This window comes from Cygnus atratus, chromosome Z (genome assembly GCF_013377495.2).
Source record: "Cygnus atratus isolate AKBS03 ecotype Queensland, Australia chromosome Z, CAtr_DNAZoo_HiC_assembly, whole genome shotgun sequence".
Lineage (NCBI taxonomy): Eukaryota > Metazoa > Chordata > Aves > Anseriformes > Anatidae > Cygnus > Cygnus atratus.
In genome coordinates this window covers 15,237,542-15,257,861 of record NC_066396.1, presented here as the reverse complement: position 1 = coordinate 15,257,861, position 20,320 = coordinate 15,237,542, and the positions used below count along the sequence as shown (strand labels likewise).

The 20,320-nt window shown below is 37.0% G+C and overlaps 2 protein-coding genes across 2 annotated transcripts in view; one reads left to right on the top strand and one right to left on the bottom strand.

Moving 5' to 3' along the window:
- Positions 1–1,774: 1,774 nt before the first annotated feature.
- SELENOP (selenoprotein P) lies at positions 1,775–11,032 on the top strand. Its single transcript, XM_035566165.2, has 5 exons — positions 1,775–1,881; positions 3,165–3,368; positions 5,203–5,415; positions 7,245–7,362; positions 9,242–11,032. Exons 2-5 carry the CDS (start codon positions 3,178–3,180, stop codon positions 9,887–9,889), a joined length of 1,170 nt encoding a protein of 389 aa, XP_035422058.1. The 5' UTR covers positions 1,775–1,881; positions 3,165–3,177; the 3' UTR covers positions 9,890–11,032.
- A 75-nt stretch (positions 11,033–11,107) lies between these two features.
- The window catches only part of CCDC152 (coiled-coil domain containing 152), a 37,147-nt gene continuing 27,934 nt past the window's right edge, over positions 11,108–20,320 (bottom strand). The window contains exons 5-10 of the mRNA XM_035566167.2: positions 16,921–16,989; positions 15,685–15,749; positions 14,097–14,199; positions 12,831–12,958; positions 11,786–11,872; positions 11,108–11,244 (exon numbers count right to left, since the gene is read on the bottom strand). Of these exons, the coding sequence (XP_035422060.2) occupies positions 11,122–11,244; positions 11,786–11,872; positions 12,831–12,958; positions 14,097–14,199; positions 15,685–15,749; positions 16,921–16,989 (575 nt within the window). The 3' untranslated portion in view covers positions 11,108–11,121. The remainder of the gene's footprint in view (positions 11,245–11,785; positions 11,873–12,830; positions 12,959–14,096; positions 14,200–15,684; positions 15,750–16,920; positions 16,990–20,320) is intronic.

Sequence of the window (20,320 nt, the reverse complement as noted above, 5' to 3'; positions counted from 1 at the left end):
TGTAATGTAATACTAAATAATGTAATAAACAGTAATCATCAGCACAGTGATAGCTGGTAACAGAACTGCTGCTTCTCATCTCTGTAAGGCAACTGAGGGTCTGCAGGTGTCTCTGCATACTATTGGGAGCAAATACTAACTTTTCAGCAGTGACCACTGTGGATTTCCATCCTCATCAGGAAGTTAGCTGATTTATAAGTCAGCTGTTTCAGCTCACTCTGTCTGGACCCTTTATTCTTCAGTAGTTCTGAGCTGCGAGTCTCAGCTGCGCTCAGTGGTATAACATACAGCTCGTGGGCTCAGCACTGGTTAATTAAGCGTTGTGCATGTCCCTCTGCATAGCTGCAGAAGAAATGGGAATGGAATACTGCTCTTTATTTCATAGTATTTCCGCCTGGGTTGCAGTAACTGGTAAGACACCAATTGTCAGTTACTACTGAGCTGTATCTTACTCCTTTCCCTGTTCATAGAGCTGTACCTGCTGCATTTCTTTTTAGCTGCTTCAGTGCTCATTTAGGAATTGACAGACCTGATGTGTACCAAATACTTCCAGCAAACCCTGTAGGGCTTTATTAGCACTGAAAATCAACAATTTATCTTGAGGCAGCAGGCTCAGCAAGTAATCTGTCTCTTGCAACAGTACAGGACATCATCACAGTTCTGAGGGCTTGGTTCCAGCTATGAGGCCTGGCAGAGTACACAGAGATTAACTTCACTAACAACATAAGCAACATGAGCACGTCCCACTTCAAACAAACAAACAAACCAGTCCCTGTCAGACATCTGTTTCTGCTTTCTTCACTGTGTCCTCAGAGACTATGGAATAAAACTTCAGATCTTTGTCCTTCTTTCCACTGGCTTGAGTGTAGCACATCCTGACGATAAACCCTGAGGTCAGCAGTTCCATTTCTCATGCCCAACAAGACTTTCGACCAGAAGCATGAAGCTCGTCTATGCAGGAGACAGTCTCAGGCCACAGAGCTAAGCAGTGTAAATCTCACCACCTTAAACTCTGCAGGCATACTGCTTTTAAACACTTATTTCTCCATAAACATCCATGAACATGTACTTTGAAGGAAATCTATCTCAAGCAAATCGCTGTCAAAGTAAAACATTTCATGCATGAACAGTTCCCTCTCTGAGGAAGGGGTAAGAAAACAGCTTCACACAAATGTTCTCAGGCATCTCAGTGATGACAATGTGGAAAGAAAACGTAGCAGAGATAAATGGCTGCCACCAGTAGGTAGAGCTCCATGGCTTTCGTGCATCTACACTGCTTTAAATGTCAGGAGATCTGGACATTAACTTCCGGCATAAGCTGTCGAACTGGCAGATTCTCCACAAGTTTTAATGCCAGCTGACGTAACCCAGAGCAGCTGTGCAAGAGGAGCTCTGCACTGCTCAGGCGCTCAGCCTGGGTACACCACCCTCTAAGCAACCACGAGATAAAGCATAAGTGCAAAAACCTGCTAGCTCAGCATTTTTGTGAATGGAGAAGTACCTTCCCCCTCTGGCTGTGTTCACAAAATGAGGACTCGTTGGCCCACCCCTCCCCACTGGCTGTACCACTGCCTCCAGCTCTCTGGGGTGACCGGCGCCTGGCACGACCCGAAATTCAGCCCTCGCGCCTGGCACTCCTCGCCGTTCCGCGTGACAAAACGTTTCTGTTCGCAATTAGTTAACCCAGAAATATTTTGGCCACTTTTGCTGGAGGGGTTTGCTTTGCTTGCAAGGTCGTTCGGAATGAGCTCCCTGAACTTTGAACCGTGTCTGCACAGCGAGATAAACAAGAGCAGTATAAATACCGCAGCCCTGCTCCTCACGCTGCTTTCCTCCGCGGCGCAGCGGAGCGGGGCTGCCAAGGCGAGTGGGGAGGAAGGGGTAAGTCTGCTGTTTTCACTTTGACAAAGAGCCGGGACTTCAGATTTGGCAGGGTGTCCGCTTGTTTCTCCAGCTGAAAAGGCCGACTGTGGAAATTTCCATTGGAAAATGAAAAGCGAAGGGAAGTGTTGAGTTGGAGCAGAGCTCCCGTCTGGAGGCTGCATAGGAGCTTCACACCTTCCTGACGGAGCCCCGTAAAGGTGGACGGCTTCCCAGACTTGTGGAAAGAGTGAACAGCTGCCTCTGCTGATGCTTATTGGGCCACTATCTCATCCTCAAAGTGTTGTACACAAAAATGATTTTGGTAGAACTGCAGGCAGGGAACGTGGGGACAGCAGAATTTCTCAAAATGATGCTGGCTCTGCAGCAGCTGCCTCTTGTTTGAAAGATCAATAATTAAAAGTTTTTTTTTTTTTTTTTTTTTTTTTAGAATGTGACAAGATTGGTGATAAGCATAGCCTATATCAGAACTTACTGTTTCCAAAACATCCTGTGTTTACTATCAGACTCTGATGTGTGTGTTGGAATTATACAATTCTGCAGCCTAGGATGTGTTTGGGAACAGTTTTAATACTTTATTTGAGAGTTTCCTGCACGTTTAAGCCAAAATTATTATGCTATTGGAATAGAAGGATAATTACAGAATTTCTTGTATGTTTTGATTTTCATAAACATTAAATGGGCTCAGTGTGGTCAGGAGTTTTTGTAAGATATGGCAAATCTGAAACTTGAGTTTTCATTTCCTGCTTTTGCAAAATTGTTTCTATTCCTGTATTCTTCAGAGATTTCTCAACGGGATCCAAGTGCTACAAACTGACTTTTAAAAAATTTTGTCTTTTTTTTTTTTTTTCCTGCTAGGATCTGTAATGCTTGCTATGTATCAAAACACTCTGGTGGTGCAATTTCTTTTAAGTCAGTGGACTTGCTGTTGAGCGGGTTGGATTCATACCATAATCTGGAGTGAAATGGCCTGGATTCTTACTGGTGTAAACTGGCTCAGCACAACTGATTTCAAAAAACAGGAAATGGGGCTGTTTAGTAGCATTAAAAGAAATTTCAGTTATTCTGAACACTTTTCAACAACAACAACAAATTATAATCTACTTAATATACGAGAACTCAACTGCAAAATGGAAGAAATATGATTAAGGAGTCAACAGTAGTTCAATTTTATGTCCTTTTATTTTATTTACTTTTTTACTTTACTGTTTTGTTATGGGAATTTCAGGGTCTGAACTTCGTTTAGGCATTGATCTCATTTTGTTTATTTTCTCTCTTTTCAGATAAAGCCCCGCCATGTGGGCAGGGCTGGGGCTAGTTCTGGTTCTCTGTCTCCTCCCAGGAGGAGGGACAGAGACCCAGAACTGCCAGGAGCCCCCCGAATGGCGGGTCGGGGAGGAGAACCCAATGCTGAACTCAAGGGGTTCGGTGATGGTGGTGGCTCTCCTCCAAGCTAGCTGATATCTGTGCCTCCTGCAGGCTTCCAGGTGAGTGTAAATCTCTTTCCCAGCGTTCGTTAAAACATGAGTGGTCGATTTTTTAAAGCCATCTGAGGATAATAATACATGTGCCTAACTACAGAGGCACTCAGTGAACACTAGCTTCCTCAAAAGCCATTGGCAATCCCAGCTGGCGTATGTGGCCTGGTGTAGGAGGATTGTGTGCCAGTGGCAAAGATTCTTCAGCTCTTAGCTTCATCCTGACTAACAGATCATGTTCTCCAGATGGTATTTACAGCATCAGATATGATCAACTTGACATTAATGAAACCCAAAACACACAGAAAGCCAACAGAAACAGTTCCTCAAGAGAGATGCTTCAGCTAGGAACAGATAATTAATGTAGTAACATGCTGAAGCCAAGAAACATAATTCTCTGACTTGGCTAGAACATCTGAAACAGACCAGTTATCTCTCATTTTTTATGTAAAATCTGTAAAGGGAACGACAAATCAAAATGCACATTTTTAATGTGCTATCCCAGCCTCTATTCAGAGGTTCTAGGTACAAAAAAAAAAATAATCCAGAAGATCCAGTAGGAACTGGCCTTGCAAAAACTGAAAAGGCATTTAAGGGAATCATCTCTGTTAAATTTTTGTCCAGGTCCTGAGATGTTAGTGCACTGGTTTCTTGAACCTACCTCAGTAGAAATAACTAGGTACCATGACAGTAACAGGAGCAAGAAAATAACTTTGAGCTGACCCAAACAGGAATTACATACAACCCTTGGATTAATTTAGTGGTTGTGAAATCACTTTGGCTTAAAAATTCATACTGCTGGTTTCACAGCTTGATTTTCATCACTGTAATAACACGTGTTTTCTCCCCTAGGCTGCATAAGTTCATATAATAATAGTCTTTTCAAATTTTTCAAGAGATGGATTTTGAAAAAATGGTAAATTTCTACCTCCATCAAAGTCAAAAGTGAACTTTGTAGTTGGCTTTCATGGTAGTTGGACTTGATTCCATGCATTTTAGAAAGGCTGTATTCTTTCAAGTCCTAGAGTACCTCCTGAAAGTGAAAAAACGAACGTGTTTTGTAGAGTAATTTATTTGGAATGATCCTGGTCAAATGAACGGAAACGTTTTACAGCAAGAAAGCAGCTTTCTGTACTAGGTAGCAAGGAAAAAGGGGTTTGTGATGGAACAGAAAAAGAGGAAGACTGATTCCTGCCAGCCAGGTTTTGAACACACTCTATATAGCCATTTTTTCAATCCTGCTAATGTAACATCCCTTTTCTGACTATCATGTCTGACTACTATACAAACCTATTATATTATAAAGGTTTGCTTTCTTGATTGTTTGTCTTCCTGATACATTCACTCTGTGCATTCTTTAACCAACTATGTGACCCAAAGCTCAGCATTTGAATAAAGACATCTCATAAGCTATCTCTGTTAGACCATGAAGAGTGTGAAAGAACTGCAATAAAAATATCACTGAATTCATCTGAAAACAGATGTCTTCTTTACTTAGCTTTCTAAGCTTTTGTAGAGTCTGGCTTGGTGACAGTATAGAATCATGCTGTCATTTAGATCGGAAAAGACCTTCAGGATCATCAAGTCCAACGACATAATGGATAGTTATGGGAAATATCAGGAATGTTTTAATATTTTTAGATTGTTGACATTAAAACTCAGAGGGAAAAAAATAGCTGTAATGTAAGGAACATGGAACACGTTACATTTTGTTGAGTGTGGAAATTAACTTATGTCTGGAAGCATGCATACATTTAAGAATAATGTTTTTGTATTGCAAAGCAAAAAAAATCTTACAATTCCCGATGGCTTTATGGTCTTGCTTCTTCACATTCTCCTCTAGACTGGAGGACCTGAGAGTGAAGCTAGAGAATGAAGGACTTGTCAATGTCTCGTATGTGGTTGTCAACCATCAAGGAGCTTATTCCCAGAAGAAATTTCACCTACTGAAAGAAAGTGTTTCAGAGTACATTACTGTCTACCAACAAGATGAACACCAAGCTGATGTGTGGACCACCTTAAATGGAAACAAAGATGATTTTCTCATCTATGACAGGTCTGTGTTTAAAAGGAAAAACAGGAAAATAATTGGACATATTTAGAGTAATGCTTTGTGAATCTCTATATTAATTCATTAAAATAATCTCCTAACAAAGACGTTATAATCTAAGTTGCACTGAGTAAAGCACTTGCACTTTTACTGGAAAAAGGAAGCTACAAAAAGAAAAGTCTGCTTTTGCATAAGTGAGTTTGGGATAAGTACATTATTCTTCATAATTACTCTTCTTCATAATCTACTGCCTAATATTTACTGCTATTAATTTTAGAATAACATAATTGAGTGTAGAATTTGATGATTCTGGTCTTAAGCTGTTTTTATTCTCTGACAACTTCATTACATCCATGTATCTGAAAGTAGAACCAGAAAAGATACCTGAGCTACCTGACTTCTCACGAAAACATTTTGGCCGAAGTTGCAGAAAGTATCACTGGGACATGTATCTTTTGGCAGAACTAGTAATAAATATTTAATTGAAATCCTGATTTTCCAGTTTTGAAGTGATGGAAATTATTTGAAAATTCTTGCACTTATAAGATGTCCATCTAAGTTACTATTATGCTAGCGTAAAGAACATTCTCAGTTCATACTGAAGCATAATGAAGTTTGTTATAGAAAGTTATTTAACCTTTTTTTTTTTGTTGTTGTTCTTGGGTAACATGATGAAATTAGGAACCAAATGCTAAATTAGGGAGCAAATATGCCCCGGTATGGAAGGTTGCTGTTGTATGACAGACAAACGGAACGAGACTGTATATTGTCCATGGAGGGGCCCTAAAGCTGATACCTGGCCCACATTTAAAGGTTGAACAGTTCTGTGCTGTCGACACATAGGATACACCTACACTGACACTGCTAATTGGTTTGGCAATAGTTTGGCTGTGATCCATTTTGGTTCTAGGAATTTTTGTTCTGCCAATCCGTGGTCCTAGATGTGTACTGCAAACGTGTAGCGAGCTAAGGCTGGAGGAACTTCTGTTGACATTGCAGGTGGGGCGCATAAGAAGGTGCCCTTGTGTACAGTTTACACTTTTATTCCAGCTGGTCAAGGACATACCAGAACATTAAAGTACAGACTGGGGCAAATACGCACTGTAAAAATCCCCTCATGCACACCAGATCACTAATGGAGATAGATCACAATGCTCATTCCCATAAAAAAAAAAAACAAAAAAACAAAAAAACAAACAAAAACAAACAAACAAAAAAAAAAACATTAAGTTGCATTAAAACATTCCTTCTATCAGAGTGCATGTTAGGGAAAGGTTCTGCACCCAGAGGGTGGTCGGGCACTGGGACAGGCTCCCCAGGGCAGTGGTCACAGCACCCAGCTGCTGGAGTTCAAGGAGTGTTTGGACAATGCTCTCAGACATTTGGTTTGTTTTTTGGGTGGTCCTGCGTGGAGCCAGGAGTGGGACTCGATGAGATGTGTGGGTCCTTCCAACTCTGATATTCTATGGTTCTTTGGATACAAAAACCAAGTGGTGATTTGTACCACTACGCAAACAGCCCTCCTCATTAGCAAAATAGGTCTTGCTAATGGGTACCTTTGGTAATCTGGGTGCAGCTGAAGCTGAGTTTTCTGCCCATAGAGTTGTTATGTCAGTCAGAAATCAGGCTTCACACTATGACTGACGCAGCTGAGCAGACAGGTATTTGTAAGGCAGATACTATTTTTTACTGTAAGTTTCTTGGAGAAAAATGCTCTCCGTTGGTCTGTACATTATGGGTGGACTGACGTGTAAAATAAGGTATGCTAAGAAGAAATATTTAATTTTATATATATTTTTATGTGTATGTAACCATGAAGTTCTTTCTCTTCTTAGATGCGGCCGCCTAGTGTATCACCTGGGTCTTCCCTATTCCTTCCTGTCTTTCAACTACGTAGAAGAAGCTATTAAGATTGCATACTGTGAAAACAAGTGTGGAAATTGCTCTTATACGGTATTTTCTAGTTTCATTCTATATATACTAAGAAAGTAAACTGGATTTGAGTGGTACTTACAATTTTTTTCTTCAGTGTGATTAATCCCAAAAGACATTATTTTGAGTCTACACATTTCGTGGGTCTAACAGAGAACATTTACATATTTTTGAAAATGAATTAGATGTAATTTAGAATAGACTGATTATTTAAATTCCTGCCCTTGACATAAATGCAAATCATTTTCAGAAATCTAAATACAACTTTGTATGGTAATTCTGTTTCTGGAGCTAGTGAGCATTTAGATACTGTTTTTGGGGACAGGTAGGTAATTAAATAATATTTTTGTGGGAAACCTGGGAGCCAAATCTGAGCTGGTGTGAGTTACTATTCCTTTTAGTTTATATTTGAATGTATACAACATACAATAATATATTGTATATAAATAAGTGTAAATGTATGCAGTATACAATAGTTAATTTTAAAAACTGATAATACAGTGTGACAATTATTACCATTATGAAAAAAAAAAAAAGGTAGCTTTGTTTTACATGTAACTAGGGATCAAAAATACTTCAAGGATTACCAAGAAACGTACATACATAGTCATGAAAGTTCGACAAGAATCATTGTTTTGGTTTCTATCATACAGCTTTCCAGCTAAATGTAGGCCTCAGGCAGGTCAGATATGGGAATATTTTCATTAGTTATTATGTAAATTATATTTTCTAAAATTTAATGTTAAGAGGCCTGTCCAGCCTGTCCGGCCTGTCCAGTGTTGTAAAACAAGGTTCCTTTTGATACATTCAAATCTTCTCTTCTTTTCTTTTCTTTTCTTTTCTTTTCTTTTCTTTTCTTTTCTTTTCTTTTCTTTTCTTTCTTTTCTTTTCTTTTCTTTTCTTTTCTTTTCTTTTCAGCAAAGCAGCACTTTCAGAAACAAACACTTTTTTTTTTTTTCCTCTGGGCTAGCTTTAGGGGGGACAATTCAAAGTATTTAAATGCTAAACACCACATATGATGTTCAGAAGGCACAAAGCACCTTTGCGCCTAGCTCACGTTCAGCCCCTAGTGCTTACAGAAATAATCACAGTCGGAATCATGCAGTCTGATAAACACAACAGTTTGGGAACTGAAATAAGACACGAAAAGTATGTAACAGAAAATCTTCCCTGCCCTATTACACAGAGTTACAGCCAACCAGGCAGCAGTGACACATGAATGTGCTTTAATCTTCAGATGGAGAAACCATTTTGAACAACTTTGCCAGCTGCAATGTTCTTATTTAAAGAAAGCTTTAATTTCAGCAACTGAACAAACATTGCTGACTAGTTTATCTATTTTTATGGAAAAATCTTCCACAGTCCAACTCGTAGTGGTATGAGATTGGTTTTCGTAGCTGCTCCACTGACGTGCTTACCTGTGCCTGAAGTGTACAACCACAGAAAAGTTGCAGTTAAGCTAGGGATGTGGGTGATACAGGGGATTTTTGTGCCTTGAACAAATCTTGGAGGCAGATGTTTCTTCCCAGTTTTTCTTTTGTAATTGCATCACCTTTCAGAGGGTGTGGTAGGCTCTGTTCTTGAAGCCAACATGTTTGGATTTCCCCTCCCCACCCACCTCCAGGGCAGACAGGTTACAGAGAGAACTTTTTTGGATAGTCTTTGTATTTTCTTGATTTTTGTTGGAAGCTGGAATGTTAAATGCATTGTTCTTTTCTGCAAGGAAATACAGACTGTAGCTCACCGCTTACATTGCTCTGAGTTTTTCAAAAATACTTATAAACAGCAGTTTAAAATATCTCATTGCTTGAGTTCTAAGTACTGTGAAAATACTTAGGTGATTAATATTTATAAGTAGTTTAATTAAATACAATGCTTTGTATAAACTTCTGTTTTGCAGGAACCTGATATTGGTGAAACATGTGAAAACATCACTAAAAAAGCAGATGAAAAGCTATCAGAGGTAGAACCCAAACCAAGTGGTCAACACTCAAATCACCACCAACAACTGCGCAAACACAGACACCACCACCACCACCATCGTCATTCCAAAAATCAGCACCATCAGGCTCCTTCTGAATCTCAAAGACGTCATCCTCACAGCGGTCGGCGTCATAGAGTTTTTGACCATAACATACATGATCAGACAGGTAGCCATGAACAGGTAGAAATTGTTCATCCAGGAGAAGGTGTGGAAATTCTTAGGCAAGGTACAAAACTATGAAAAAAAGGGAAAGCCAGCTGTAAAAACCAGTTAACCTGAAATTGGCAGACAGCATCGTCAGACTCAACATCTAGTAGTTGATGTTGTCATTGTCGACACCTTTTGTTTGAAGAGCTAGGAAATTCTGTCACTTGACAGTGTCGTGGAGCACTTCCAAATTCTTGCAGGTGACACGGCCAGCTGTTAGCAGAGGACATCACTGAGTCCTGACAGTGACGTCTGCTCACTGCTGCCTGAGAGTCACCAGCAGCAGGAGCAAGTGAAACTAGCGACACCTGACAGTGACAGGAAAGGGCAGGAAACTGAGCATGAAAAACAAACTAAGCACCTTAAAAATGCAAGGATGGCCTATTGCCTAAATTCATTTAATTGCTACAGTGGAAAAATGATAGATTAAGTATTTCCATTGCTCCCAAATGAAAATTAGACCAAGACAGGTGACAGGAGTGTAGAGTTAAGGTTTTGCAAAGAGCAGTGCTCTTGGAATTACACAATACCTGTCAAACTCCATCAACAAAAAGTTTATTAATATAAAGGAATTAAATTAACCCAGAGTTTGTTTTTCAGTTCTATGTGGGAGGTGTCGGCATTCTTGATTAATTTGTCTTCCTTGTTTCTCTTCTAACATTCTGCTTGCATTTGTGAGGACAGGAACATAAACTATGACCTAGGGGTTCCTGTCTGATGTTTTGCAATCAAGAATAGAAGAAAAGCAAAACAGACACTTTAATCTTTTTTTTTCTTTTTTTTTTCTTTTTTTTTTATTAAGATGGAATATACTCAAAAGCTTTTTCTGACCTGGGGATACAAATTATGTACAAGAAAAGCTTATTTCTAAACAGTGTGCCAAAATAACTTTTTAACTCAAGAGTAAGATACAAGCAATAATTGCATTGTTTTAAAATCACAGTTATATGCTTTACTTTTGTGGGTTAGGTGCAGTATCAGGATCCACTGATACATTCTACTACAGTTTGTAAAATCCCACTGAATCAATAAGATCATGTCTGAAGTGAGAAATGTTAACAATTCTTTGTGCAGAATCAATGTTTGTAACAAGAAAGGGACAAAACAAACTCAGTCTTGGTTTAGTGTTTATCTTCATTTATGACAGTACTGAATTTGTTAAATCTGTATTGATTAGTAAGGTAATATACCACTGACATTTGTGTAATTTCTCTGTTTGTAGCATAGCATTCTCTAATTTTATTTAACCAAGCTGAATTACAGATACAGTTGTGCAAAGGATTCCGGAATGAACAGAGTATTCAAGAAAGGAAAGCTGCTTTGAAAGCATACACCATAAGTAATGATGATTTAATAGGAAAACTATTACTCCTGCGAAACCTGAATCTTTTTATGGTGAATGCTAATTAGCAAGAAAGTAGGACTGGATATAAACAGAATGCATGCTTTTGGAATATATGAAATGAAAATTTTCAATAAAAAGTATTCAGTAGTTCTTCATATGTTGTTTTTACTTTCACTTTACTTTTACGGTTTGAAATACGTTGTTTCTCATCGTTTGTACTACTGAAATGCCTCATACTATTTACTCAAAACCGCCTCCGTTTGAAGTGCAAGTCCTGGACTTTATTAAGACGTTGCTCTAAGTCTCTTATGGTGTTTCGGAGAACTTCAATTTCCTTGTTTTTCTCCTCCTGGAGATGCTGCAACTTCTGCAAAAATGCAAGAAAAGTCTGTGTTCATAAACATCAGGTAGGATTATCTGCAATATGCTATTGCTAATACAAAATACTAGAATATCTTTCTCAGTATTTTTTATCACAACATTACAAAGATGACTTCCCCAAAATCCTGTTTCTGTGATATCACAAAATTTCCAGCCTATAAAAACAATAATGCATATATAATTTGTATCAGTTATTGATGTCATTACTACCTTAAGTTCCAAAGTTAAAAAATCTGTACTAAAACCACTTCACATGTAGGCTTTTGTTGTTGTTCTTGTCAAAGGTATTAAGGTAAACCCTATCGTATACCAACATCAGCACAAAAGACATGAAATTAGTTGTCTAGAGGTGGGAGAGGTGTGTTGGAGACAGTGAAGATGAGCCCTGTAAGACACGGAACTTTTTTCCCCGAAGTTTTATTGTGGAACAAACAGAACACAGTTTCTGTTTGAAAAAGAACTGCTGTTTGAAACAGGCTGTAGCAATAGTTGAGAGTTTGCAGATTAGAGGCTATTAAATCACATACCCTTCGATAGATACTTTGTGGCAAGACAGAAGCATCTGAAAATGACTTTGTTGTTTTGTTCTGGACTCTTGCCAATTTAGCATTGAACTGAAAGAATCAGGAAAGAGAGAACATTAACAGCCCAGCAAGGGGGGAAAAAAAAGTATGTTAATACAAGGATATATATATATATTTAATGGATTGTGTACCTGAAAGTAACACTAGCAAATTTATCTACTATTTAATCCTAGGACAATGAAGCTTACTTAGAAAATAATGCATTTATAGAGTATGTTTCTTAAAAAAACAATTCTTCAAAATACTGCAAAAAGCAGATAGTGCAAATATTCTAATCCTAATACATTACACAATATAAATATTTCTGAAATGCTAGATGAAAAGAACACTGTTAAAAAAATTGTTTCATGTATGCAGGAGGAGAAAATGAACGGATGCTAAAAAATTCTGAAATCATCCCCCTTGCCTCATGTTCCAAGGATAACTCAGCCCAAACACTTTCATACCTTGCTTTTTTTTCAGTATGTGAAAGGTTTAAAGTATTTTCATAATTTTTCTGTAGTGAGGACAGTGTCTTAAAACTTGAGCCATGAAATACACGTTGAATTCAATTACTCAAACCTCTGCAGTATTAGAAGTTTTAAAACTCTTGGACTTTTATTTAAAAAAATAAAATTAAAATAAATAATAATAATAATAATAATAAACCACGTTCCAAGCATTTAGAAATACAAAAGATTAAGAATAAACATAAAGTATTAATTTTTATAGCTCAAAAAATAGCAAAATTTTCAAGTAATTTAAACCAAGAACACTGCAAACTTCATTCTCCATATGTATCAGGTTGGACTCTAGATTTCAGAGCAGAAACTACCCAGATACCATTACAGAAGAGAGCATGTGCCACTGATCTTTGTAAAGATGATCACTTTTTAAGTTTCATAGGTTCCGTCACATTAGTTTATGTACTAACTATGAGATTTTTCACTCCACAGTCTTCTAAGTTTACCCAATACGTAATTGATCTTTAACTCAGAATAACACATACCTCTATCTGCAGTTTAATTATTTCATTTTGCTTCTCTTCATCTTGAGTTTTCAGCTGCCTAGTTAGCTCTAGTATTTCCAGTTCTTTCTTCTCTATTTGTTCTCTAAACTCCACCTCTTGTGCTTCAGCTAATAACACAGTAACACCAAATATGATGACTAAACTATAGAATATGATCAGATGAAAAAAATAGTAACAGCATTTCCCAAATATTAGAACTTTCTTGAACAGCAGGTCAGTATTTCACAGGAAAACAATTTCAGTCAAACAAAACACACATCAAAGCTATGTGGAAACCACCCTGTCCCATGACAGTGAGATGAAGTCTCCTTAAAGAAGCATCACATTCTACAAAGACTTTGGTTACCTTTTTTAAGCTAAGTGGATAACCAAAAAATCCTACTTTTCAAGGCTATGTCAGTAATGAAAAGAATATCAATACTGCAGTCAGATGTTTCTTTTTGCAGACTTATCTGCGAAAAAAATGTATGTTGTCATGCTTATTGAGCATAGCTGGAACACCCTCACAGCAGTCTAGCTCACACTTCAGCAATTTTCCACATAGCACTTAACCCAAAATTTCACTCCTTCAGATGTTTAGGTCAAAGTTCCCAGTGTCTGTTCTACCTGTTTTGGAATTTCTGTTCATCTTACCTTGCCGTAATATTACCCCACTGCCATTCTCTAAGGGGAGACCTTGTACTCTGATTTCTTTAAAGGAAGTTGTAACAAGGTGGAGATCAGGCTTTTCTCCCAGGCACAAAGTGATAAGATGAGGGGAAATTGTCTCCAGTTGCACTAGGGGAGGTTTAGGTTGGGTATTAGGAGAAATTTCTGAAAGCGTTTTGCAGCATTGGAACAGGCTGCCCAGGGAAACGGTTGAGTAATCATCCCTGGAGGTCTTCAAGAAATGTGTAGAGGTAGAACTTAGTAGCATGGTTTAGTGGTGGACTTGTCAGTACTGGAATAAAGGTTGGACTAGGTGATCTTAGAAGTCTTTTCCAGCCTGAATGATTCTATGATTCTATGATTCTGTTCTCTTGATCTAAGATCAAATTCAGTTCAACACTATCCTCTTCGAGCTTTCAAGTGTCTTTGTTTTGTCAGTATGACATCTGTACTCTAAGTAGAAACTGTTTTCCAGTGTTTTCCATGAAGAAGTTGAATTCTTGTATTTGTGCTAGAAGGAGTATAGCTCTTTATAGCTCTTACAGGTTACAACGTGGCTTACCCAACTATGTATCATTCAGTCTTGAGAGAACTTACATTTTTTTCTTATGTTGCAGTTCAAGCGTGTTATTTCTAATTTGTGGGCTTCTTCTTTGTTTTGAATTTCTATCATAAGTTTCTCAATCTGATCTTTATATTCCTGTGAATGTAAAAAGCTTCATAAAAATCTTCAGGTTTCTGTGCTTACTTAGAAAGTCTTCTGCAAAGCACAACATTCACGTCAAAATGTACAGTACTCTATAATTCAGTACTGGTTTTATGTTGCATCTGTTCAATTCTAAAATTCCAGTTACTTCTTAAACAACCTGGTGGAAGTCTACAGATGAAAGATGTAGCAAATTTCATTTTATTACAGCTACCAGTTAAAATAAAATTAGGAATTTCACTTATGAGGAGAAAAGGCAAATGTAGAAGTGGTATCCCTTTCCCCAGTCTAGGATATGAGGTGGTGCTGCAGTTAGTTAAGTGACTACATTTTTACCTTACTGGATTTTTATAGTTATATATATAGTAGGACTATATAACAGAAATGGGATTTAAGGTATGCAAGGTTGTTAATACTGCTTATACCAAGGATTCCACAACTTTACACTGGCAGCAGTGGAAACATCAGTGGTATTAGTGGTAGTGACGGTGGTGGTGCTGATTTTCAAGTAAACAGTTTGAGCATGCCTATTTTAAGTTTGATCCAATGAGAAATACTCTGGAACTGGAAAGGAATTGGTTGTATTTGCAGAGGTGCTTACTCCAAAGCTCTTGTCAAGAGCCTTCAGTGGTAGGTAGACACTGACCAGAGCAATTCTTTAAGTCACTTACAAAGGCAGTTACTATTTGGTGGTAATAGCATATACAGGGTGGTCAAGTAAGTGCCTTCAGAACATCACTAGCTGTGCATTTATACATAAAAGACGTGTATAATCATAATTTGCATACGTCTTTTCGAAAGCATTACTTATTCTCAAACTGTCAAGGTAACAGCTCTATTGGTATAAAAGTTTAATATACACTTATGACTACTATAAACACAGGCAAAGGAAACTGGCAATAAGATCCTTAATCCTATACAGGTAAGAGATATGCAATCATAGCACAGACATCTAACACAACACGTGGTTAGCCCTGCTCATGTTACCTCCTTTCCAAACCAGAGTGGGATAGATAAAAAGTACAGAGATGGTAACTTGAATTTATTATGAGATATAGAGACCTATTCTTTTTACAGCATTTACTCCCAAAGAAACCACAGACAAAATTCAGACAGTTCTTGATTCCCTGGCAGTAGAGCAGCTATCTTGAATATAATCAAATTATGTGCACTTTCATGTGGAATATTATACTTTAGAATACGAAGTGAAATTTAAAACTAAATACACACACACACACAAAAAGTGCATCTTATTTCTCAGCACTTTGTAGTTTTGACCTTTTAGGCCCTGTAACACATTCTTATATTGATACTGTCATTAGAACAAATTTTCTCTTTTTACACATGATAAATTTAAGGAAAAGTGCAACACTAATGTGATCAATAGCAAACCCAAGAGCATAAAGATATATGAAATACTTCAATAGAGACAGAAATATTGCTATTCCTCTGACTAAAGAATGATCGTTTGTGACGAACCTGTTCACAAGCCTTTAATTTCTCTTCCAAAATGTGAATGTTTTCCTTCAGTCTACCGTTTTCATCTAAATAATAAATAAAAGAGAATAATACACTAAAAGGTACATTTTGGCAGTTATTAGCATGAAAGGAGAATAAGTAAATTACACTTTTTTACTTGCCTGAACTTTACAAAACTTTACATTTTCTAGAGGTGTTAATCTTAATTTACAGAGCTATATAATCTCATCCTCCCTATTTTGAAAAAGAAAATTCGTAGTATAATCATAATATTTGCTTGGTATTACTAAGTTGAACTGTTTTTACTCTTCTGATTACCGATGCAGTCCAGAAAACCTAGATGCAAAGTTAACTGTCTCAGAAAACAAAAGATTATAATAATGTCCACAGCACTTTCAAACTGGGAGATGCAACTTTTAAAGGACTTGTTTCTCAAAACCACAACTCAGTTAATGTCTGTAAGCTCTTATAAAGACTGTCTACAGCGACAATAATTATGCAAACTGGAAAGCGGTATCTCAAAAACAGAATTCAGAAAAAGCAGTTGCTGCTTTCTTGATTAGTAAAATTCATTTTGAGTATTAAAAACAGCCATATACTTCTAATCTTAGAGGTTTATTAATACTTATGCTAAATTTCATTGAACACACAGCAGCTATAAAATAGAGTATAAGCTCTAGAATTAAACTGTGATATAAAGATACTTTGATATATGGTGTGTATAAAAATATAACAAATATTTGTCTATTTAACTTTAAAACAACAGTGAGTAATTGTTGAGTATTTATGGATAACAGCCAAATTTTAATGACATTAACCTGAGGATTAAGACTGGTTTTACAAAGAACATTGGTAAAAAAAAAAAAAAAGAGGCATAAATGCTTAAAGGAACTACAGTTTAGTGATCAAATAATACTTTCTGAAATTTTCTAAAATTTTCTGTGCTGCGCTGAAAAAAAAATTAAATCCAACTACTAATTAAAGATCTCACTGAGACAGAACTTTTATGGGTGGATTCTAAGTAGAATAATAGCAGTAGACATGTATTAAGCACATAGACCACCAAAATCTGCACAGGATTGATTTTAGATACACTTTGTTTCATCCCTGAAATGAAACAAAGCCAGTGAATTTCTCTCTCTGAAAAAAAACCACACGTTAATATAAAGAAAAACTGTAAATGTCTACTTATTTTAATTTACTGCACAGAATATATAAGAACATTTTTGCTTTTACCTTTCACGTTGCAGTGATTTTCAAGAGTTTGTGTTAGACCCTTGATCACATTCTGTAGGGCAGTGCATTCTAGAAGAAATGAGAAATCCAGTAGTTTTAAATAACTTCCTCACCACTTTAATTTTGGAATTCATTATAGCAATTGAAGAAGAATAATGAACACCAGGTTTAGGCAACATTTTAAAAACACAATAAAAATGCAAGAGAAAAACATACATTTTTGAGTAACAGACTTTAGAGCATAAATCCTTCTGTTTGGTCTTCCAAGAATATTCAATCCACATTTTTTGGAATAGTAGGAAAAATATACTGCTTTACCCACTGTAAAGGTGATTTAAACTCTTTTTAAAGAATCAGTGTTGTCTTTCTCTTTGTGAGTTAACCTAGTTTAATTCATCACACGACTTTGAAGAAGGACATTTTTGCACAAGTAACTTACAGAATATATTATTTTAAAGCTTACTTGCACTGTATAAATCAGCTTAGAGATTTGTAGCCTTCTGTTAACAGACCACAAGAATTCAGAAAAAGTAAAGAAGCTATACACAGTGTTGTTCTAAGATTGGGCGTTTAAAATAATAATTTAAATGTGAATTACTTCATATTTGAGATTTTGCTTATTTAGCAACCTTGTCATCCCATGTATCTCCATTTGAAGGTGAACTTCAGGCAAAACAATGGCATGCTAAAGGAAAGCCTGTTGAGCGTTTTGTAGGCAGCTATTTAAACAGCAAACATTGGGCATGTATAGGAATTACTGTTCATTTGGGGAAAAAAATACAGTGAACACAGTGTATAGGACAGGGCTTTGAAAAATGATAATAAGCCAGTTATTGTTGGATAGATTTGTGAGTTTCCAAATAGTGTATCAAGCACTCTGGTAATCACCATTAAATTCCACAACCTATAAAGGGAGGAAGAGAACACTGGAGAACTCTGGTACACAACATTATCTGCAAATAAATATTTCAATAAAGGAAGTTTAAAAGCAAAATAAATTACTTTTCTACATTAAATTAGTTTTGTCTGCTGCAATGTTTTAGTTCTTAAAGGTTGCTGACAATATCAGTGCTGAAGACACAGTTCCAGGGTGTCTAATGTTTAATTGCTTAACAGTTAATGACATTTATTAAACATTTTCCTATCTTAATACAGCAAGGAAAACACCATTTAGCTTACAGAAGCCGGCTAAACACTAATTTTAAGGCTGTTAATTATGTAAGTTTTACATACAATGAGTATTACAATTTGATAAAAAGTATATAAAGGTATGAAAACTAACAACAAGCTTACAAAAATTGAGTTGCATACTTAACAGCAGTAAAATTGAACATGAAAAAATCCATTGCGGGCTCTGAGAAACTGTGCTTTCCTAAAATGTCCTTTGTCATTAGTTTTCATGTGTTTGTCCTCCTATTACATGAATTGCTAAAATATATATTCTTCAGAACAGGAACATTTAAACTGTCAGTGGAGGAGACCTAGCCTCTATCAAACATTTAGCTGACCTCCACTCTGAAGATGTGGCCATTTCAAATTCAGTCAAGCTGTTGACTTCAGAAAATCTCTTTGTATGTGCTCCCTAGAGACCATTTACAACTCGCTACTAAATTTTCAAGACTCAAATTGACACTCCCAAAACTGAACAAGACTTCTCCTACTATATCTCCTAAGAGATAACTGCTGCTCTGTAATAAAAGCTGATGTCAGCCTCTCTGTTCTGTAACCATGCTGTTTCCTTCTGTTGGTGATTAAAGATGCTTTGCTGTAATGAAAAAGGCAGAGACTGGGAAAGACACTGTGAAAGAAACTGAGATGTAGATGGGAGGAGCAGGACACAGCAGAGCTAGGCGTGCCTTGGAAGATAGATGACAGAACTGTGAGTCAAGAAGCAACTAATGGCGAAGAGGAGTGGCAGCTGCCTAGAGAAAAAGGACAGCAGTGGTAAGATGAAAAACATACAACGAAACATGCAATGAAGTGACGTGGATAAACAGGAAACTCAGAACAGGATGAAGGCAGGACAAAAGAAATCAGGCTTTAAGGACAATGTGAGTCCAACCACTCACATCAACCTTTCTTAATTCTATCATATCTGAATTATGAATGCTCTTAATCATAATTTGTCTAGAATACATGTGTAGGCATACAGTTTCTTCCCAGAAAGAGGAGGTGGAGAGAATACGGAGTGATATAGTGATCTGGGGATAAAACTACCATCATCTTTTTAGCTATAGAAAATCAAAATCTTATCATGAATGACACAGGATGCTGTAGGAAAAGGAAGGACTGTATGGACTACTATAACATTATATTTTCATTAAATACTATTTTTATCTCTTCTGTTCCTTGTAACCTTATCAGTAAAATGACAAAACTTTCAAAGACTGAGAAGACTGGGAACACAAAAACTAAGGTAGCTTAGTCTCGAAACTTTGCTTTCTATTTTCAGAGTACCACTGCATTTCTGAAGTTGCTTTTAATTCCCGCAGCTGATAATGTTATGCTGAATAACAGTTCCTTGTCTCACAAGGCCAAAGGTCTGTTGACAATTGTAGATCCTATAAGTAAAGAATATGTCACAAATAATGGAGTAAGGATGATGAATTATGATTCCACCTCCAAGATTCAGTTTTCCACTCAAACCTTTTGACCTTTTAACCTACCGTTCCATCGGTTGCTACTCACTCAGCTGAGTGTTAGCCGCCGACATTCTCCTGTTCAATTCCTCCAACACAGCAGTAGAGGGAGCAGGAGCAGCACAGAAACATTGCCTGCTCTCAGTTCCTATGCTAGGTAACACACCGTATCAACAGCATTTGCAGAAAAATCCCATTCAAAATCTGAAGCTTTAGGTCAGCATGCCCATTTCTACCGACACATTCCATTACAAATTTTCTCCCCTTTGAAAATGCAGAAGATAAACTCAAATGCTTGTAATTCTTACACAAACTGTAAACATCTATTCATTTGAGTAAACAAGGGTACAGCAGCTAGTCTTACAATGAATCACAGCTGTTCAGGTGAAAGCCACTCTTTTGTCTAGTCCCGAGAATATTTCCTTATCTTTATTATCTTTAAAAGATAAATATTGACAAATTCCTTCTGTAATTATAGTTGTGACTGGACAGAATTAGTGGGCACCTGGTTTGGCTTGGCTGCATTAAGGAAGAAAAAACAAAATTTTACTAAATGGTTGCAGCTTTGTAGATCACTGGTATTAGCATCTGTTATGGATTTTGTGTGGCTCCTTCTCTGTACAGAACACTCCCTACATTCAGAAAGACTGAACAGCCTAACAGATCTTTTTCCGTGTTTAATTTATAATTTATTGCAGTGTCTTCCATCTGAACTTAGAACTGAAAATATTTGCTTTTTTTCTTATAGGGCAAGTGCATCA